The sequence below is a fragment of the Electrona antarctica genome, assembly GCF_951216825.1.
Source record: "Electrona antarctica genome assembly, chromosome: 2".
Classification (NCBI taxonomy): Eukaryota; Metazoa; Chordata; class Actinopteri; order Myctophiformes; family Myctophidae; genus Electrona; species Electrona antarctica.
In genome coordinates, this window is record NC_136807.1 from 6,506,123 (window position 1) to 6,525,675 (window position 19,553).

The window sequence follows — 19,553 nt, forward strand, 5'->3', positions numbered from 1 at the left end:
GTATTTGTGACCCAAACGTACACCAGATTTCTGAAGGAAACTTTTCACTTTTGTTAAATCTTTAAAATATATATATATATATATAAAGGTAGATATTTTCTACTCGTGTGACCCATAGTTTGGTGACCACTTGGTGACCGGGACACTCTGTCCAGCACAACATCTCAGTGTTTCTACAAGCCGCTGATGTCATCGATCGCTTGGCGGTGGGAGTAATGGTGTTTACGAGAGAGGGTGGTGAGATCACACGTAACTACAGCCCCCCCCCCCGCCACAACCACCACCCTCGGCCTCCGCCCTCCGCTTCCCCTCTCTCTCCACGCCCCGCCCCTACCCTGCCCTCCTGGCCCTATAACCTCTGAAGCAGCAGACCACCACATGTGGACGACACCGCCTTGAAACCCTTCTTTTCTTTTGATGGGAACGACGAGCATGCACTACCGTGTCATTTGGCTTTACGGTGTGGTCGGAAGCAGGGTGAGGCAGAGGGAGGGCCCCCCAAGAGAGTGGGGAATGTGCACACACGCCCCGGGATCGCCACTAAGGCTGACACGACTCACAACCATAACATTTTAGTTGACCATTCATTGTCATACAAGCAATTGTGTAATTTTCTGTTTAGCTTTTAAGCTTTGAACGGTAAATAAAAATTACACAGGAAAGATATGACCCAAAAATATATAGTAGAAATAGCGGATCTACCAGCTCACAACGTGCTACATCGTGAGGCATTGCGACCTTGTAGATCTGCTATTTTTTCTTTTTTATGTTTGAAAATGTGTGCAAAGCAAAAAGCAAAGCAAAGTTCTTTGTTTACCCAGGGTGAATGGACTAAGCTTGACGAACTTGTTTACAGCCAGACCCTGCTCATAGAACATTTCATGGTAGGGGTTCAATGCCTTGCTCAAGGGCACTTCAGCAGTGGTAATTTTAACGTGCCGGTCCGGGGATACGAACTGGCGACCTTCCGATAACAAGACCGCTCCGCAAACCGTTCGGCCACCGCTGCCCCCAAAATGAATGGAAACGATTCTGACAATTACGCAAAAATGTTTGCGATTATTTCAAATGAATGCGATCAGGCCGTTATGCAATCAATCATATTGGCCTACTACGGGCTCGCCACTCACACAGTGCTCTCTGCTGCCCCCTACAGTACCAGATCTTCATTCCCATGGTGAACAAAGTGATGCTGAAGCACAGGATCAACCACCAGCGCTATGACGTGCTCATCTGTCGCATCGTCAAGGTCAGCAGCCGTCCACCCACCCCTGCAAATCACCTCTCCATCTGTCCTTCTATCTATCACTGGCCCACTCATAAATCACCTCTCCATCTGTCCTTCTATCACTGGCCCACTCATCGCCCGTCTCCTCTTTCCCTCTCTCTCTCTCTCTCTCTCTCTCTGTCTGTGCACTTAACTGGTGCTAATTTAACTCCTTACGGGTTCCTTTGGTTCCATGTCTGCCCTGTACGAGTTACACATAGTTTCTCAAACCTTTCAGAATCAGATTTATTGTCACATTACAGTTTAAAGGTATATTCAGTGATTTCGCTTCATTCAAATATCACTTATTTTTTCTTTTTATTTGGATAATCCTCCCTACTATAGAGTGTGCTGACCATATAAGGAGTTCCTCCCTGTCCCCAGTGAGCCCCTGGGGTCAAAAAACCCTAGTTTCAGTTTTGGTGGCGGGTGGCAAAGCCTTCATCCAATCAGGATGAGAGGGGCCTTCCTCCAATCATGTGTGGGGGCGGGCCTTGGTGCACATGCTGTTGCACTTCCCCCCCACTGTAGAGCGTGTGCATGTGCACATTTTGTTACCGGGATGGACTGGGTGGTTTTCCAAATCACCCAAATCACTGAATGCTCCTTTAACAAGTGAAACAGTGGGGGATATTAGTTTTTGCTCATAGTTCCCATCGTGTTATTTTTTTCCAGGAAACAACATGGAAAAGTGACCACTGAGGATTTTTACTGTGTATGTGGTTGTGTTTATTGCTTGTGAGGATTTGAATGAATATAACGTTACGACAACGATGTTCATCATTACCGTTATTATCATTTCCAGAGTGGTGACCTGGCATAGCCTTTGTGGAATGCATAACCAGTCCAGTACAGCTTTGTGATGTTCAGAGGGATTCTTCTAATACTTCAACGTCAAACTTTATCAAAGACCTCTGGCAAAAAAAAAATCTAGTTCAAATGAACATTTTACTGTGCAATATGTCCTCATTCAATGAGAGATAAGGAAGCATATGGAAGGATTTGATGTTATCTGCTCATATCCCCCCCCGGCCGCACCCACCTTGTGTTCATATCCCCCCACGCCCCCCTCCCCCCTCCCCCTGTGTGCTCCAACATGGTTTCTGTGATGCCCCGAACATGAAGCCTCCTTTGAATGAGAGCGTAGGCGCTGACAGTAACACTCTCCAGCACTCATCTAGAATATAATGAGACACAGTAAACAAACTAACAACATCCACTCTGACCTTATCCTAGTTTACACACAGCTGTCATTATTACGCCATCATATTTATCAACAGGAAACGCACCAAAGCATCCAAATGCTTTGAAGGCCGACTTAACAGTCTGTGTGTGTGTGAGCGTGTGTGAGCGTGTGTGAGCGTGTGCGTGCGTGCGTGCGTGCGTGCGTGCGTGCGTGCGTGCGTGCGTGCGTGTGTGCGTGTGTGTGTGTGTGTTTGAGGGCTGAGTGTGTGTGTGTGTGTGTGTGTGTGTGTGTGTGCGTGTGGACTGTGTGTGGGCTGAACGACTGACGCAAAACAACTTTCTGTGTAAATGGATGATGGGCTCTATATGCACACAGAATAACTCTTCCTACTTCCTGGGCCGCTTAGTACTTCCTTCACAGGTGTTACTGATGATAACTAATTAAGGCTTCAGGGGCTCTAACTAAATAACTCTTGAGAGTGTACGTACGGGTCCATTTTGTTCCATTTGAACCCACTCAAGTGGTGTCCTTGGGTACAAAATGGAACACTCAAGGACACTACTTTGAGACTGGTGTAGCAGAGTGTTTCCAGTGAGCCCAACACGCACGATAGCAGCACCCTGACTCTGTTTTGACCAGAATGTAACAGAGCCTTCATTAGTGTCATCAGTAACACCTGTTAACACATTGAGAGCCCACGCAAAACTGCCCAAAATCACTTTCACCTAGAAAATCCATTCACATTTTTTATAATTCAGCTGACTGTGGAGACACATGCTGGAACTTTTTACTTTGAAATGTTTTATAGTTTCTGAGTTATTTAATTTAAACGCCAAATGCATTCTCAATGGCGAAAACACAAACTTTGGCACCACGTATTAAAAATTGTCATTGTTTAGATTTTTTAGATTTTTTTTTATTAAAAAAAAAAATATATATATATATATATATATATATTTTTTTCAAAGACGTCCACAGACGTCTTGGGCTATGCACGTGCGGTAATACCCAAGACGTCCACAGACGTCTTGGGCACAAAATGTGTTAAAACCCATTTAGGCCTGACGTTCGCTCTGAAAGAATATAATATTCAAAGATTTGTGCCGCATTTTTACGATTTTTCAAAAATAGCAGACCTACAAGCTCGTAGCGCGCCACTCGGTGGCGCGCTATGAGCTTGTAGGTCTGCTATTTTTCAATAGCTAAAGTAGAACATAATGCTTAGGCCTGGGCCATGGCTTAATGGTCCAGGCACCTTGGCTGGTAATCCAGTCTGGCAGTGTGCCGCGGGTTCGACTCCCGATCCCGACGGCCTTTACTGCATGTCACCCCCCCAACTCTCTCCACATTTCCTGTCAGCCTACTGTCTGTCCCTCCATAAAAAATATAAAATAAAGGCACAAGGCCACAAAAAAACAACATTTAGAACATAATGCTTAGTTAAAACACCAAAAGGGGTTCCCGTCCATGGTTTAAGGAAGTAGGGAAGGGGCCCAAGTTCTTTCCAAAATGGCGTGAGTGTCCTGTGCATAGAGCCCATTGCGTGTCGTCATGTGGTGTCACACCAGGGCTACACGCTGGCCGACGAAGAGGAGGACCCTCTCATCTTCCAGCACCGGCAGCTGCGAGGCAACCAGGGCGACGCCATGGTGGGCGGGCCGGTGGAGGCGGGGCCTATGAAGAAGCTCCACGTCAGCACCACGGCCCTGCAGAAGGTAACGCAAACACGCATGCACGCACGCACACACACACACGCACGCACGCACGCACGCACGCACGCACGCACGCATGCACGCACGCACGCACGCACACACACACACACACACACACACACACACACACAAAGTGAATAACTATTGTTCATTCACTTTTAATTTATATTGCCCAGCTCTACAAATGTTCCCAAGATCCTTTGTAATTAGAATCAATTTACATGTACTGTAGCAGTAGCACATTAAGGGCGTTTATACTTGAAGCTCCATACATATCGGTCTCACATTGCTGTGTTTAAGTTCATCCATCTATTGTAAAACACTGATTCTCAATGTGGGGTCTGGTGACTAACCATGGGTTCTTGAAGGGGTTCCAGGGCGTCCCTGCAGCTAAATGAAACCATGGGTTCTTGAAGGGGTTCCAGGGCGTCCCTGCAGCTAAATGACCGATAGGAGCGGTCAGAGTTAAATGAACAGGGTTTTACAGTGTAGATTGGGTTTCCCAGAGTAACAAAAAAAGTAAATAAATAAATTAACCCATTTTGGGCGGGAACCCCTTTTGGTGTTAGCATTATGTTATGCTTTAGCTATTGAAAAATAGCAGATCTACAAGCTCATAGCGCGCCACCGAGTGGTGCGCTACGAGCTTGTAGGTCTGCTATTTTTGAAAAATCGAAGAACGACTGACATAGAAACAGCTTTTTCAGAAAACTGTCAGGATGTAGAAGACATTTTTAGAATCTCATCTCAGGTCAAAATGGGTTAAATAAAAATAAATACAAGTTCTTCTGGACAGCAGCGATATCAAACTGGGGGTCCTTCAGGAGCTTCAGGATCACTATAGTAGAATACTTGACTTGTAGCAGCCAAAAAACACATCATAGGGACACTGCCAGTGTCCCTACAGTGTGTTTTATGGCTGCTACACTGGACTCCTCCCAATGTTGGACTCCCGTGTGATTCTGGAGCTGGACATGTGTGTATCGTCTCCGTCATATTCTTACACCCTTGAGTTAAAACGAACACCTGCGTCGCCAGGCTTGGGGTGCGGCCAGGAAGGTGTCCAAAGACGACTGGCTGGAGTGGCTGAGACGTCTCAGTGTGGTGCTCCTCAAGGAGTCCTCGTCTCCGGCCCTGCGCTCATGCTGGTCCCTGGCCCAGACCTACATCCCACTGGCCAGGTACGTAGTACTCCTCATGCTGGTCCCTGGCCCAGACCTACATCCCACTGGCCAGGTACGTAGTACTCTCTGCTTCTCATGCTGGTCCCTGGCCCAGACCTACATCTCACTGGCCAGGTACGTAGTACTCCTCATGCTGGTCCCTGGCCCAGACCTACATCTCACTGGCCAGGTACGTAGTACTCCTCATGCTGGTCCCTGGCCCAGACCTACATCCCACTGGCCAGGTACGTAGTACTCCTCATGCTGGTCCCTGGCCCAGACCTACATCCCACTGGCCAGGTACGTAGTACTCCTCATGCTGGTCCCTGGCCCAGACCTACATCTCACTGGCCAGGTACGTAGTACTCCTCATGCTGGTCCCTGGCCCAGACCTACATCCCACTGGCCAGGTACGTAGTACTCTCTGCTTCTCATGCTGGTCCCTGGCCCAGACCTACATCTCACTGGCCAGGTACGTAGTACTCCTCATGCTGGTCCCTGGCCCAGACCTACATCTCACTGGCCAGGTACGTAGTACTCCTCATGCTGGTCCCTGGCCCAGACCTACATCCCACTGGCCAGGTACGTAGTACTCCTCATGCTGGTCCCTGGCCCAGACCTACATCCCACTGGCCAGGTACGTAGTACTCCTCATGCTGGTCCCTGGCCCAGACCTACATCCCACTGGCCAGGTACGTAGTAGTACTCTCTGCTTCTTGATGTTCCTCTGTCCTTACTTCATCCCTCGACCTCCGTTCTTCCTGCTCACATCACAGTGAGACTGCTCCAGCGGCAGCGCCTCAGTGTCCCCCGTATGAATATAAAGTTCCACGCCAGTTCGCACTGGAGGAGTACTTTCCATTATGAAATGTCAGCTTTTTTAGTTTTTTAAGGTCCGATTTAATATATATTATGTCTAACCTAAGCTTTCAAACATCATAGAGAATGTTCTGTTGACACATTTTAAGAGGGCCATACAGAAACGTTAATAACATGTGAGGCAGCGGTTGGAAAAAAAACAGTATATAAAGTCAGGCCTGTGACTTCGACTACCACTGAGGTGGCCCTGACAGTCAAACCTCCAACTGGTTCAGAGTTGAGTTGTTTAATGGCCAGCGGACGACTGGTTCTCCTGGGAGGCTTCCAGGTGTGAATGAGTTCAGTTTTTCATGAACGTTAAAGCAGGGCGGTTGCTGAAAAAAGCACGCTTGCTCTGCAAACCGATCTCTTACACAGAATGAAAGGGATGAAAGTCATCCTGGGACACACAGAAAGTTGGTACACCTTTAAACGGAACAACATCAGCATGCATTGCAGAAAGAGCCAGAGCCTAGTTTTTGCCGACCGAGAAACATTTTTGTTGATTGTGTGTAATGGTAATGTCAATAAATGGTAAATGGTAAATGGTGCATTTATATAGCGCCTTTATCCAAGGCGCTTTACATAGATTGTGCATCAATTCACCCATTCATACACACATTCATACACCGATGGTGGAAGAAACCATGCACTAGCGAGCACATCGGGAGCAATTTGGTGTTCAGTGTCTTGCTCAAGGACACTTCGACACTAACTCTGGGGGAGCCCGGGTTCGAACAGGCAACCTTGCCACTCTACCCCTGAGCCACCGCCGCCCAATGGTCAATGGTTTGGAATAACAATGGTGCTACGGTGGGAAGTATATTTTTTAATACAGAAATTGCTTTGTTTTAGGGACGTGCATGACTGACAAAAATCAATAGTTGAGCTGGGGGAAAAATACAGACAATTCTGTTATTCTCTTCACTGGAGTAGATCATTATATTAAAAGGATACTGCTCAAAAACCGGGCACTTAAGAATAATACTTAATAACCTTGATTGGCTCAGCTAGCCGACAATAAATCAACTCGCAGGTCATGGCGACATAAGATTCAGTGAGTGCCGTCCATGCGACTGTGGTTAGAGCCAGCTTTGGGACAGTTAATTAGGCTTTTGCTGAGATCTTGTGCAGTCCCCTTATAGGGCTTTTAAAATGGAGTGGTCACGTTTTATGGGATGGGACTCTGTATTCAGATTCCACAATTGCTAAGAGCACACAGAATCCCTCTCATTCCACAAAACTAATTATCAGCATGTCCTTCACTAGCATCTTTGTGATTAGCGCTCTAGAGAGATTGATTAGTGCTCAGGGGTTTTCAACTGGTGGTCCGTGAAGGTGAAGGTATTGTACATATGTGGTCCCTGACCATACATTTAGTAATGTAGGAAAGTGAAGACCACTAGTTGAGAAACAGTGCACTAATTTACCTGGTGATGTATGACGCTTCAATGTGGTCAGTTACTGGGAAGTCTGATGTCAAAAACCTCCACAGAAAAGGGAGTTAGCATCTCAAGGGAAAGTGTACTGGATGAGTCATGGGTCTGCCTGGTTGAGTCATGCCCATAATCAATGGCCTGCGTCTGCTCGCTTATACATAAGTTGCGATGAATCAGTTAACATGACATGAGTTTGATATGGAAGGTTAAGACAATCTAATGGGGGTCACCCATGGGAAAGGAATCAATAGGTCAGTGGTTCTCTATCTTTTCTGAGCTCTGGACCACTAGCATATCTCCGTTAAATAATGACTGTTAAGGGCTTGACTTAATTCACCTCGAATTAACAAATTAATGAAGCCCTTAACAGTCATGATTTAATGTCAAGCTTTTCCCCCCACACCACTCCCATATCCCCCCTCCCCACACAACGGTGGTCCCCAAGATTTTTCATGTAGATTTCATGATTTCATGAATTTCATTCCATTAATACCATAAATAATGACACGATGGGAACCATGCTCCCACTCTTTTGCTAGTTTCACCCACTCTTTTACTTAAAACCATGATGTGACAATAAAGTTGATTCTTGATTCTTAAATTAGAAAACTGAAAACAAATGAAGAAGTAGTGAAAATATCTACGAGCTCACAACAGGCAGATCTGCTACTTTCCACTTGTAGTGGAAAATCTGCTATTTTCAATAGTCTGGGTCCTGGCCGGGCAAACGTCTAATTTCTCATTTCTCTTCTTCGCTTAAATGTGTTTACGATGTTGGCCATTTAATGCACAGTAATAATGGCCTATGTTCTGGTATTAACTACACCATTCATTAAAATAACATGCCTGTTACGTTTGTTAACTATTGGGTATAGGGATTGTTAAGGGACTTTTAGCATTGTATAGCATCAAAAGAGACCCTGTGTCACTGTGTGTACTGTGTGTATGTGTGTCATTCTTCTCCAGGGACCTGTTCAACGCTGCCTTCCTGTCGTGTTGGTCGGAGCTGAGCGAGGACCAGCAAGACGAGCTGATCCTCAGCATCGCGCTGGCCCTGACCTCGCAGGACATCGCCGAGGTCACACAGACGCTGCTCAACCTGGCAGAGTTCATGGAGCACAGTGACAAGGTTGGCAATGAAACCCACTATAAACTGGCCACTTTGAGACATGGCAGGAGTTTGTTCTTTTTGTAGCCTTGGCAGAGGTATATGGAGTTTGATTTGACGTTGTGGAAGCCAAACTTTTAACCACTTTGAACCTGGCATACCTTTTTTTTGGCACTTAGGTGTTGTTATAGTAAAGAGAAATGTTAATCTACAAGCTCATGATGTGCCACAATGCGACGTTTTCGCTATTCATCATACGCCAAAGTATAAATTAGGGCTTAAGTGGTTAACATACAACGTAGTGTAATGTGGTCTTTTTGCACTCTATATATTTCACTATACAATATCACTATACAATATCACTATACATACAACAGCAGGTGTGCTTTTGTTGTAAATGTTGTGTTTTCTCTGGGTCAGGGTCCTCTGCCTCTGAGAGACGATAACGGCATTGTGCTCCTGGGCGAGAGAGCAGCCAAGTGCCGTGCCTATGCCAAGGCTCTGCACTACAAGGAGCTGGAGTTCCAGAAGGGTCCCTCGCCGCAGATCCTGGAGTCTCTGATCAGGTAAGGAGCTCCCAACGAAACACACTGACTATACAGAGTTTCCTAAAGCACACCATCCCAACCATAGATATTTAAAAAAAACACACCTGTGTGAACTGAGTGGTGCAACTCCCCCCCCCCCCCCCCCTCTCTGTCTCTCATTGGCAGGCAACAGTGCAGCACTATCTCTCTCTCTCTGTTTCTGGCACAACAGCGCCACTTTTGGTACTCATTGGTACTGGTGCTCATAGTCACATAGGTAGGTGAACGGACACATGAACACATAGGTAGGTTAACACGGACATTGCTGTTCCTTGGAGTGGTTGCACCACTCAAAAATAGATGCCTCATTGGGCGTTGCTGTTCGTTGGAGCCATAATGTGTGCAAGAGGGGACGGAGGTGCGCAGGAAGTGTGGAAGGCACGTTACGTCACGCTGTCACTCAAGTGATCACTGGCCAATCACAGCGCATCTTTTCCGGGACTTATCAGACCCGAACATGCGCTCTGTGACTCACGCTCATGCTTCCACGGTGCTTCGCAAGGAATCTGGGGAATGTTTTTCCCTCCCTTGAGCACATACTGTACGCTCCAGAGCCGGAAAGGGCGTCTACGTTTATCACAACCTGTGGGCCGTGAGGATATTGCAAGTGCCAAATTATTGGCAAAATGCTATGATGATAACGTTCAAATTTAAAACTATTTATTAACATTGACATTTTCATTGTGATACCGATAAAGAGGAACTTAAAGTACTATGCTAGTTCCATTGATCCCAGGTTTATTCAATATAGAACAAAATGCATGCAGCCCACTTTCAACATTTTGAAGTGGGCCCTGATCCTGTGTCCTAAAATAACTAATTGCCAACGCTAAATAGTATTGATAATGTGAATTATTAGTGCATAAATAGTCTTTGCGTTGCCAGACTGCTTACGCATATACATCTGGTGACATCAAGATTCGAAGGACTGCCCTAAAGACATTGAATTGCAATTGTTTATTAAATAAACAAATTGATTACTCCCAGTTTCAGCAATGGAGGCTCTACTTAAAGGAGAATTCCATGCTAGAAGGCTTTCTTACCTTTCTTTGTAGTCGTCATCAAAGAGGTCCAGGTGTTTTTTTGTGCAAAAACTACTTATTGGCTATTTCCCCTACCATAAGCCCTCAATGAATTGCATTGAATTGAATGGGAATTGAATGGGGCTATGGGGTGTTGTGCTAATTTGCTTATTTCCATCGAAATAAGTAATAAAGTGTGCCGCTTGGGATATTATTTACATTATGAAGAGAGGATATATACAAAAAGAAATTGAGCGATGGAAATAAGCGAATTTGCACAACACCCCATAGCCCCATTCAATGCAATTCATGTAGGGCTTATGGTAGGGGAAATAGCCAAAGAAAGGTAAGAAAGCCTTGTAGTGTGGAATTCTCCTTTAAGAGATGTTGGTCTAGTGAATACTGTAGATGTTCATGTAGCAGTAAATGGGCAGCTGACGGCTGATTGTTTATGGCTGAGCTCATTACGCTTAAGCATTCTTAAAGTTGAAAACCTGAAGTTCTAGAGGGCCATTTCACTGGTGTCTGCATTGGTGGAATGTGGCACTTGGCTCTGAAAAACAAATGCCAGACATTGAGTTGTTCAAAGCAGGCATATGTCACTCACATCATTGACTGAGTGTAAATGTTGACAGAGTGCAGGCTAAATGACTGTATTGCTGTGACATTATTCATCATTATGAAATGTCTTCAATTCCCTGTTAACCCATTTTGACCTCAGATTCTAAAATGTCTTCTACATCCTGACAGTTTTCTGAAAAAGCTTTGTTTCTATGTCAGTCATTCTTTGATTTTTCAAAAATAGCAGACCTACAAGCTCGTAGCGCGCCACTCGGTGGCGCGCTATGAGCTTGTAGATCTGCTATTTTTCAATAGCTAAAGCATAACATAATGCTAACACCAAAAGGGGTTCCCGCCCAAAATGGGTTAAATCCCCTCGTCATGTATATTTTGACGTGCAACATTTAATGCATGGAAACCAAGGACTGAATGAACGTCGTATGGCTTAATCATCTTGGACAGAATAATACATCGTCACTGAATAGTTTACACAGCTAGCTTCTCAAAGACTATAGAATGGATTATGAAAAATGATCTGAAATAACAGTCCTTGTCAGATCATGACTCAATATCCACTGTATGTGGAATGTTTTGTTTCAATCATTTAACACATTGAGAGCCCATGCAAAACTGCCCAAAAATCACTTTCACCTAGAAAATCCATTCACATTTTTTATAATTCAGCTGACTGTGGAGACATGCTGGAACTTTTTACTTTGAAATGTTTTATAGTTTCTGAGTTATTTAATTTAAACGCCAAATGCGTTCTCAATGGCGAAAACACTAACTTTGGCACCACGTATTAAAAAAAAATCATTGTTTTGATTTTTTTGATTAAAAAAATAATAATAAAAAAAAATATATATATATATATATATATTTTTTTTCAAAGACGTCCACAGACGTCTTGGGCTCTGCACGTGCGGTAATAATATAAAATGTGTTAACAGTGGAATAACTAACCACTGAATAGGTGAGGTGAAATATGATTTACTTTTATCATTTGGATATAGGGAATGTACAGTGCACAGAGCTTCTTGAATATTTTTGCTGCATAGAAATAAAACCTTTGGCACACTGTACTGTAACTCAGAATCAGCAAGGGGTAGCTCATATATAACCTTTTACTGCAGGTGCTGCTAATCAAGCCTATTACCTTTTTAAGTGTACAGTATCTGTTCAAATCTAACCAAAACCTGAGATTGTGCTCGTCATTGAATCATGTTCTTATGATAACCAGTAAGACGCCTGAGGGCGAGAAAGGGCGAGGTCGCGTGCACGCATCCGCCTAGGTGACAGCAGACTGCTGGGCGAGTGCTGGTGCTTGGGGTCAGATCAACATATGGAATGAATTCTGTACTGGCCATATATGGAGCGTGTCTTGAGTGTACAGGGTTTGATGTAGCCAGATCAACATATGGAATGTCAGAACAGGTCAGCTCCATATATGGAGATCTAAGGGTGGCAGCGGGGGCTGTGTCTTGAGTGTACAGGGTTTGATGAGGGCCCAGGTAGGGCCAAGACTTAATTTCGGGCCTGTTGAGAACTCTAGTTTTCGTTGAGAATTCTAGTTTTCGCCAGGCTGTCGGGCGCGGCTGCACTAATAACTTCTAGAGTTTAAATGGGCAGGTATCAGTCAAGGTATCAGTCAAAAGGGAGACATCGAACAGGAAGGATGGATGGGGAAGGATCAACATATGGAATGTCAGAACAGATCAGCTCCATATGGAGATCTAAGGGTTTGAGGTGAGATGTAGAGTTGCTGGCCAATATTGATGACATCAGGGATCTCCATATATGGGCAGTGATGTAAATAGGGTTTCAATGTAATCCCGAGATGCAGGGATGGTCTTTTAGATGAGTCCCAGCCAGGGACATTTTATGAGTCATATTTTGCCATTTCTTTTTTTTTCCAAATTGCAGCATTTAACTCTCATTTCATTTTATATGGTTATAATGTGGTTATATTCATGTAGAAAACAGAAGAAGAAAGTATTATTATAACTAAAGCTAGCAAAATAAACTAGAATAAAAAATAGTACAGTAGTGCATCCCGTGGATGCAGAGGTCGTTGTTTTATTGCGTCCCTTAACTATAAACTGCATTTTGGGATGCAAAATGCACCCTATTCTGTATGGGAATTCCCATATAAGGGATCTCCATTCCTGATGATGTCATGTGATGTCATCATATATGGTCATGACTGACTGACGGGAAATGCACCATTTCATAGTAAATACAATAAATACTATTCACTGTAATGTCACATTATTAGTGGACCCTGAAAACTATTGTAATGAGGCCACTGTATCATCATGGATGGATTCACAACACCTGGCCCGGAGACCTCATTTATTAGGGTTAGCTCAGTGTGTGACAGGTGGTGCAATTTGGTGGACAAAGGTCAAGGTTTGCGATGAGCCATGTGGCTCAATTACTCCCCTTGTTATGGAAGTATAACTGTGAACTACCACCAGTCAAAGCTGACTTGCACTCAACCAAATGCAAATTGTATAATATATAAGCTATTTGCAGCCTACGCATTTTTTTTTAATCTTGATCAAAAGCTCAATGAGCAAGTCTTGACAGTAAAGAATATTGTCTGTCTAATGTTAGAATGGCCTTAGACCCCTATAGTAACAGAGATTGATCAGCATCTTTATAATTCTCTACAGATAATTGATGCATTACTTGAACCTCCATTAAGCCATTTTGAGCGGGAACCCCTTTTGGTGGTTACATACATTGTTATAGTTTAGCTATTGAAAAATAGCAGATCTACAAGCTCATAGCGCGCCACCGAGTGGCGCGCTATGAACTTGTAGGTCTGCTATTTTTGAAAAATCGTTAAAATGTGCCTCAAATCTTTCCGAAAATTGTCATGATTTATAAAACTTTTTTTTTTAATTGCGACGCCAGCCCTGAATGGGTTAATCTTCTGTAGTCTACACATGCTTGGTAAATATTGAGGTTGGCGGGTGCTTTTGTGTATAGCAATCCTTTACTTAGAAGGGACCATTGGATGACCACTCAGAAATTTAATTTTTATTATAGATGAAGAAGTGCTTGTCTACACACATCCTCCTCCTATATAACGCTTTCATAATATCGTCCCTGTCGGGTGGAAACTTGTATGTCCAAATTCATATTTTTTCCAGGAACAAAAAAAAAACCTGCGTTCAAATGCATCCAGTGTAGTTATTTACTCATTAGCTGGTTAATATTTAGAAAACATGTTACCACCTGGCGTCTCTATTTTGGGCAGGTGTGAGGCTGAAATTTCTTTCAAACTTTTCAAAAGTAGTGAAAATAGCAGATCTAGCAGATCTGCTCATACAGTTTGAACAGCTATTTTCGCTACTTTTGCACTACAAAACACAAAAAGTACAAAATACAATAAGATGACATAACATTCCATAGTAAGTAAATGTATGGGATTCAAAAAAATAATAATATATTCAAAAATTCTAAAAACAAAAAAGAATGGAGATACATGGTTTCTGCTCGACAGCGATGATATCCACAATCATCTTTTCCATCGCCTCTTCTCACCTCTGCGCTCGCACTCGTATGAAGAAATCTGTTTTCCAGGCATCTAATTGGACGAGCGCCTCCTTTTCATCTCTGCGAGCGTCTGGAATAGTGTTTCTCCGGGGGTCTGTTTTCAATTTCTCAGGAGGGCCTTGATGATGATGAATGATGGGAGGCAGTGCCGCGGCGTTCTCCATCCCTCCATCTGGTTCTCACCTCTTCAGGATTTCACATAAAAAAGATCTAGCATTGTGGTGCACAGCAGAAAGCGCTACGCAAAAAAACCCCACTCTCTCTCTCTCTCTCTCTCCTTCCGTGGAGGAATCAGAAGCACACATTCTTAGGCTTTTTTTTATGACACTAACCCATTTAGGCCTGACGTCGAAATGAGAAAACAGGCTTGAAAGGTTCACTTCTGTGGTCTCTAACATTACACCTAGCTACATGTTTAAGCATTTATTTCATATTTACATGTCGATTTCAGCTCTGACACTTATTTCAGACATGCTCTAGTATGTGAAGAGTCTGCCTGTGCTATTAACTAAAAAAATAACTTTTCTCCTCTGGTGAAAAGCTGGAATTTGCGCGATGGCAGTCTCTCAGTCAAATCTGGTCACATATATTCAAAGATTTGTGCCGCATTTTTACGATTTTTCAAAAATAGCAGACCTACAAGCTCGTAGCGCGCCACTCGGTGGCGCGCTATGAGCTTGTAGATCTGCTATTTTTCAATAGCTAAAGTATAACATAATGCTAACACCAAAAGGGGTTCCCGGCCCAGAATGGGCTAAGCACCGTCACTGCTGCTACTTCAGCGGTACTGACTCATGCCTCTTGCAGGTGAACTTGGCATGGTTTCCAGAGGCCTGTTCTCTTCCTATTCTTCTTTCCCGTACATATTGAATTTCAGGGTTTGCAATCGGAGTAAGGTTCTTTTGACATTATAAGAGATGGAAATGCTCTTGTTTTTTTTCCTTTTTTTCTCTCTCCCTCGCTGTCCTAGTAGAAAGAAAGCAGACTTTGATGCTACTCCTGGTTCAGATTTCGGTGCTGCTCCTCCTGGTTCACATGCCGGGGTACACCGTATGAATGAAACGTACGAGGGACTGGGATCAAGTCAAACCAAATGATTTAGCTTGGAGCTTGACTCATGATTTAGCTTGGAGCTTGACTGTATGCTTAGCCCTATAGAGCGTCGCAGTCCCGCCCCCTTTCATGACGACGCCAGGCCCAGGAAATAGTTCCCAATGCATTTTTCCCATAGACATTTCAAAACGTATTTATTTAAAGACCTTATAAGCGTCGTACAAAGACAACTCTTGTCGTGACAAATCATGACAACAAACACAATATTTTGGACCAAACAAATAATTACAAAGAAGAAAAACAACAACAAAAAATTGTGTTTGTTGTCATGATTTGTCACAACAAGAGTTGGCTTTGTACGAGGCTTAAAGGGTCTTTAAATAAATACTTTTTGAAATGTCTATGAAGAAAATGAACGGAGAATCATTTCCTGGGCCATGGTAGGGGGCGGGACTGCGACGCTCTATACAGCCTTGCTGTATGAGCCTTGCTCCTGTAACTCCAGTTACGGATCCATTTTACCCTCTCACAGTTAAATGGACAAATGTGATTTTTAACCATGTGGACAGAAGTTGTGTAGTTGTCTTGGTGGTAGCTGATGTTGTCTTGAGCTACAAAAAAACATTAAGCCTGATTTATACGTTGTTTTGATTTTAGTTTTCATGTTGTTCTGTAAAATGACTTATACTGGATCTCTTGTCCACTAGTCCCTTCCTAACATTTTAGTCTAGTTTGTATTTGTTGACGAAATTGTCAATATATTATTTAGTCTTAGTTTTAGTCGTCATAGGTTTGTTTTTATTTAGTTTCCATGTTGTTTTCGTCAGTGGGAAAAAGGTAGTCGACAAACATTTCTTGTCTTAGTTTTAGTCATCATAGGTTAGTTTTTATTTAGTTTCCATTTAGTTTTAGTCATCATAGGTTAGTTTTTATTTAGTTTCCATTTAGTTTTAGTCATCATAGGTTAGTTTTTATTTAGTTTCCATTTAGTTTTAGTCATCATAGGTTAGTTTTTATTTAGTTTCCATTTAGTTTTAGTCATCATAGGTTAGTTTTTATTTAGTTTCCATTTAGTTTTAGTCATCATAGGTTAGTTTTTATTTAGTTTCCATTTAGTTTTAGTCGTCATAGGTTAGTTTTTATTTAGTTTCCATTTAGTTTTAGTCATCATAGGTTAGTTTTTATTTAGTTTCCATTTAGTTTTAGTCGTCATAGGTTAGTTTTTATTTAGTTTCCATTTAGTTTTAGTCGTCATAGGTTAGTTTTTATTTAGTTTCCATTTAGTTTTCGTCGTCATAGGTTAGTTTTTATTTAGTTTCCATTTAGTTTTAGTCGTCATAGGTTAGTTTTTATTTAGTTTCCATTTAGTTTTCGTCGTCATAGGTTAGTTTTTATTTAGTTTCCATTTAGTTTTAGTCATCATAGGTTAGTTTTTATTTAGTTTCCATTTAGTTTTAGTCGTCATAGGTTAGTTTTTATTTAGTTTCCATTTAGTTTTCGTCGTCATAGGTTAGTTTTTATTTAGTTTCCATTTAGTTTTAGTCGTCATAGGTTAGTTTTTATTTAGTTTCCATTTAGTTTTAGTCATCATAGGTTAGTTTTTATTTAGTTTCCATTTAGTTTTAGTCGTCATAGGTTAGTTTTTATTTAATTTCCATTTAGTTTTCGTCGTCATAGGTTAGTTTTTATTTAGTTTCCATTTAGTTTTAGTCATCATAGGTTAGTTTTTATTTAGTTTCCATTTAGTTTTAGTCATCATAGGTTAGTTTTTATTTAGTTTCCATTTAGTTTTAGTCGTCATAGGTTAGTTTTTATTTAGTTTCCATTTAGTTTTAGTCATCATAGGTTAGTTTTTATTTAGTTTCCATTTAGTTTTAGTCGTCATAGGTTAGTTTTTTATTTAGTTTCCATGTTGTTTTCGTCAGTGGGGAAAAGGTAGTCGACAAACATTTCTTGTCTTAGTTTTAGTCGTCGAAATCAACACTGGTACAGCGCAGGGCATTAAGCAACTAGTCGACTAGTAAATCCACTAGTCGACCTTGTTGGTACTAGTTGACTAGTAAATCCACTAGTCGACCTTGTTGGTACTAGTTGACTAGTAAATCCACTAGTCGACCTTGTTGGTACTAGTTGACTAGTAAATCCACTAGTCGACCTTGTTGCTACTAGTTGACTAGTATAGGGGTTCTCGACCCGTGGGTCGCGACCCCTCGAGGGGTCGCCAAATTATTTTGGGGGGTCCCCAAATTATTATTATTTTTTTGCAACTGAATGTCTGTAAAGTGGAAATGAAGAATTTACATATAGTACACATAGTACATGCATACACCTTCCCTAATGATGATGGTTTCAGTATTTATTTATGGTGTATTGTCTCTATTTTTCTTTTTTTTTAAATGTTTTTTTTTTTTGTGGCTTTTGCCTTTTATTTTATATTTTTTATAGAGGGACAGACAGTAGGCTGACAGGAAATGGGGAGAGAGACATGCAGTAAAGGCCGTCGGGATCGGGAGTCGAACCCGCGGCACACTGCCAGACTGGATTACCAGCCAAGGTGCCTGGACCACTGAGCCATGGCCCAGGCCGTATTGTCTCTATTATTAAGGTTATTGTAGCAGTCAATTTATATTGGTGGTCGGGAGGGGGTGGGGCGGGGGTCCCGAGACGTTGCCAAAGCCTTTTCTACAAAAGTAGTACAGCGGTGTCATCGCAAATAACTGTCCATCTACAAGCTCACAATCCATTGTGATTACTGTAGCTTGTCGGCTATTTTCGGCAAGGCACATTGTTATACGACGGTGTATAAATAACATATTATTGAGCCTAAAATAATTACGCTCAGATATCTAGATCATGGGTCTGCACACAGTGTACTAAAAATACAAGTGTTCTACATTGAGTCGTATCCAGGACCGGCACGTCAAGCTTCATTTCCACCTTGTTTCAAATGGCTGATATGCTCGACTAAACTTTTCCACTATTTGAGGTCATTAACCAATTTTGGGCGGGAACCCCTTTTGGTGTTGGCATTATGTTATGCTTTAGCTATTGAAAATTAGCAGATCTACAAGCTCATAGTGCGCCACCGAGTGGCGCGCTATGAGCTTGTAGGTCTGCTATTTTTGAAAAATCGAAGAACGGCTGACAGAAACATAGCTTTTTCAGAAAACTGCCAGGATGTAGAAGAATCTGACCTCAGTCCAGAATGGGTTAAGCAGCTCTAAGGGTGATGTGAATAACCCAAGGCCGTCATTTGGGTCTGCTTTTCCCTAGAACAGCTGAGGAGAGCCATTGATCAAGCCACTTGATGTGTGTCCTGATCCCCCAAGGAAGGGTTGGATGTCTTATTTGATTTATACCACTAATTTGAATCAGAAGGATGTCTGGTTGATTTTAATGATAGGAACATGGATCTGCCTGGGTCGGTCAGTATGTTATATAAACCCCTTTGTTGAAAAGGCTGAATTCATTTACAGTCTTTCTCTTGCTTGATTGTTGGCATACTATAATAGTAGACACAGTTGTTGCATTAACCCCCCGCTTGCAAGCGTGTACATCTGCAATTTGGAGAAATCTTGTAAGTGTGAGACCTGATTGATTGATTGATTGATTGATATTTCTTTATTCAAGCTCAGCCCATATAGCCTGGCTCCAGCATAAACCACCATAAACGGCTGGGTTTGATTGGCCATCAAACCCATCACTCGATGACGTCAAACAACAAACATGGCTGCCCCCACTGTGATAACTTGTGACCGTATCGATCTGGCTATTAAATCTCCCTATGATGAATAGTTTCTTTACAGAAACAACAGGTTTTTACAAACATCATCATCCAACATATTTTACCGTTTTTGTTTACATGCTAGTAGCGCTCGTTGACTGTCTGTTTGGTTAGCAACCGGGTTAGCCATAGCCACATGATTGACATTGTCATCTGCTTTCTTACAATTTTGATTGGTTGGTTGGTAACCAATCGCAGAAGACTGCCGCTTTGGCAACGTCCATCCCAGAAACGGCTGCCGTGGGAACG

General features: G+C 42.6%; 1 protein-coding gene across 7 annotated transcripts in view; it reads left to right on the forward strand.

The window, feature by feature from the left end:
• The window catches only part of mtor (mechanistic target of rapamycin kinase), a 211,657-nt gene that overhangs the window by 57,533 nt on the left and 134,571 nt on the right, over positions 1 to 19,553 (forward strand). For all 7 annotated transcript variants that reach the window (XM_079492652.1, XM_079492653.1, XM_079492654.1 and 4 more), the window contains 5 exons: positions 1,157 to 1,249; positions 4,022 to 4,168; positions 5,204 to 5,346; positions 8,592 to 8,754; positions 9,154 to 9,299. In XM_079492652.1, the coding sequence (XP_079348778.1) occupies positions 1,157 to 1,249; positions 4,022 to 4,168; positions 5,204 to 5,346; positions 8,592 to 8,754; positions 9,154 to 9,299 (692 nt within the window). The remainder of the gene's footprint in view (positions 1 to 1,156; positions 1,250 to 4,021; positions 4,169 to 5,203; positions 5,347 to 8,591; positions 8,755 to 9,153; positions 9,300 to 19,553) is intronic.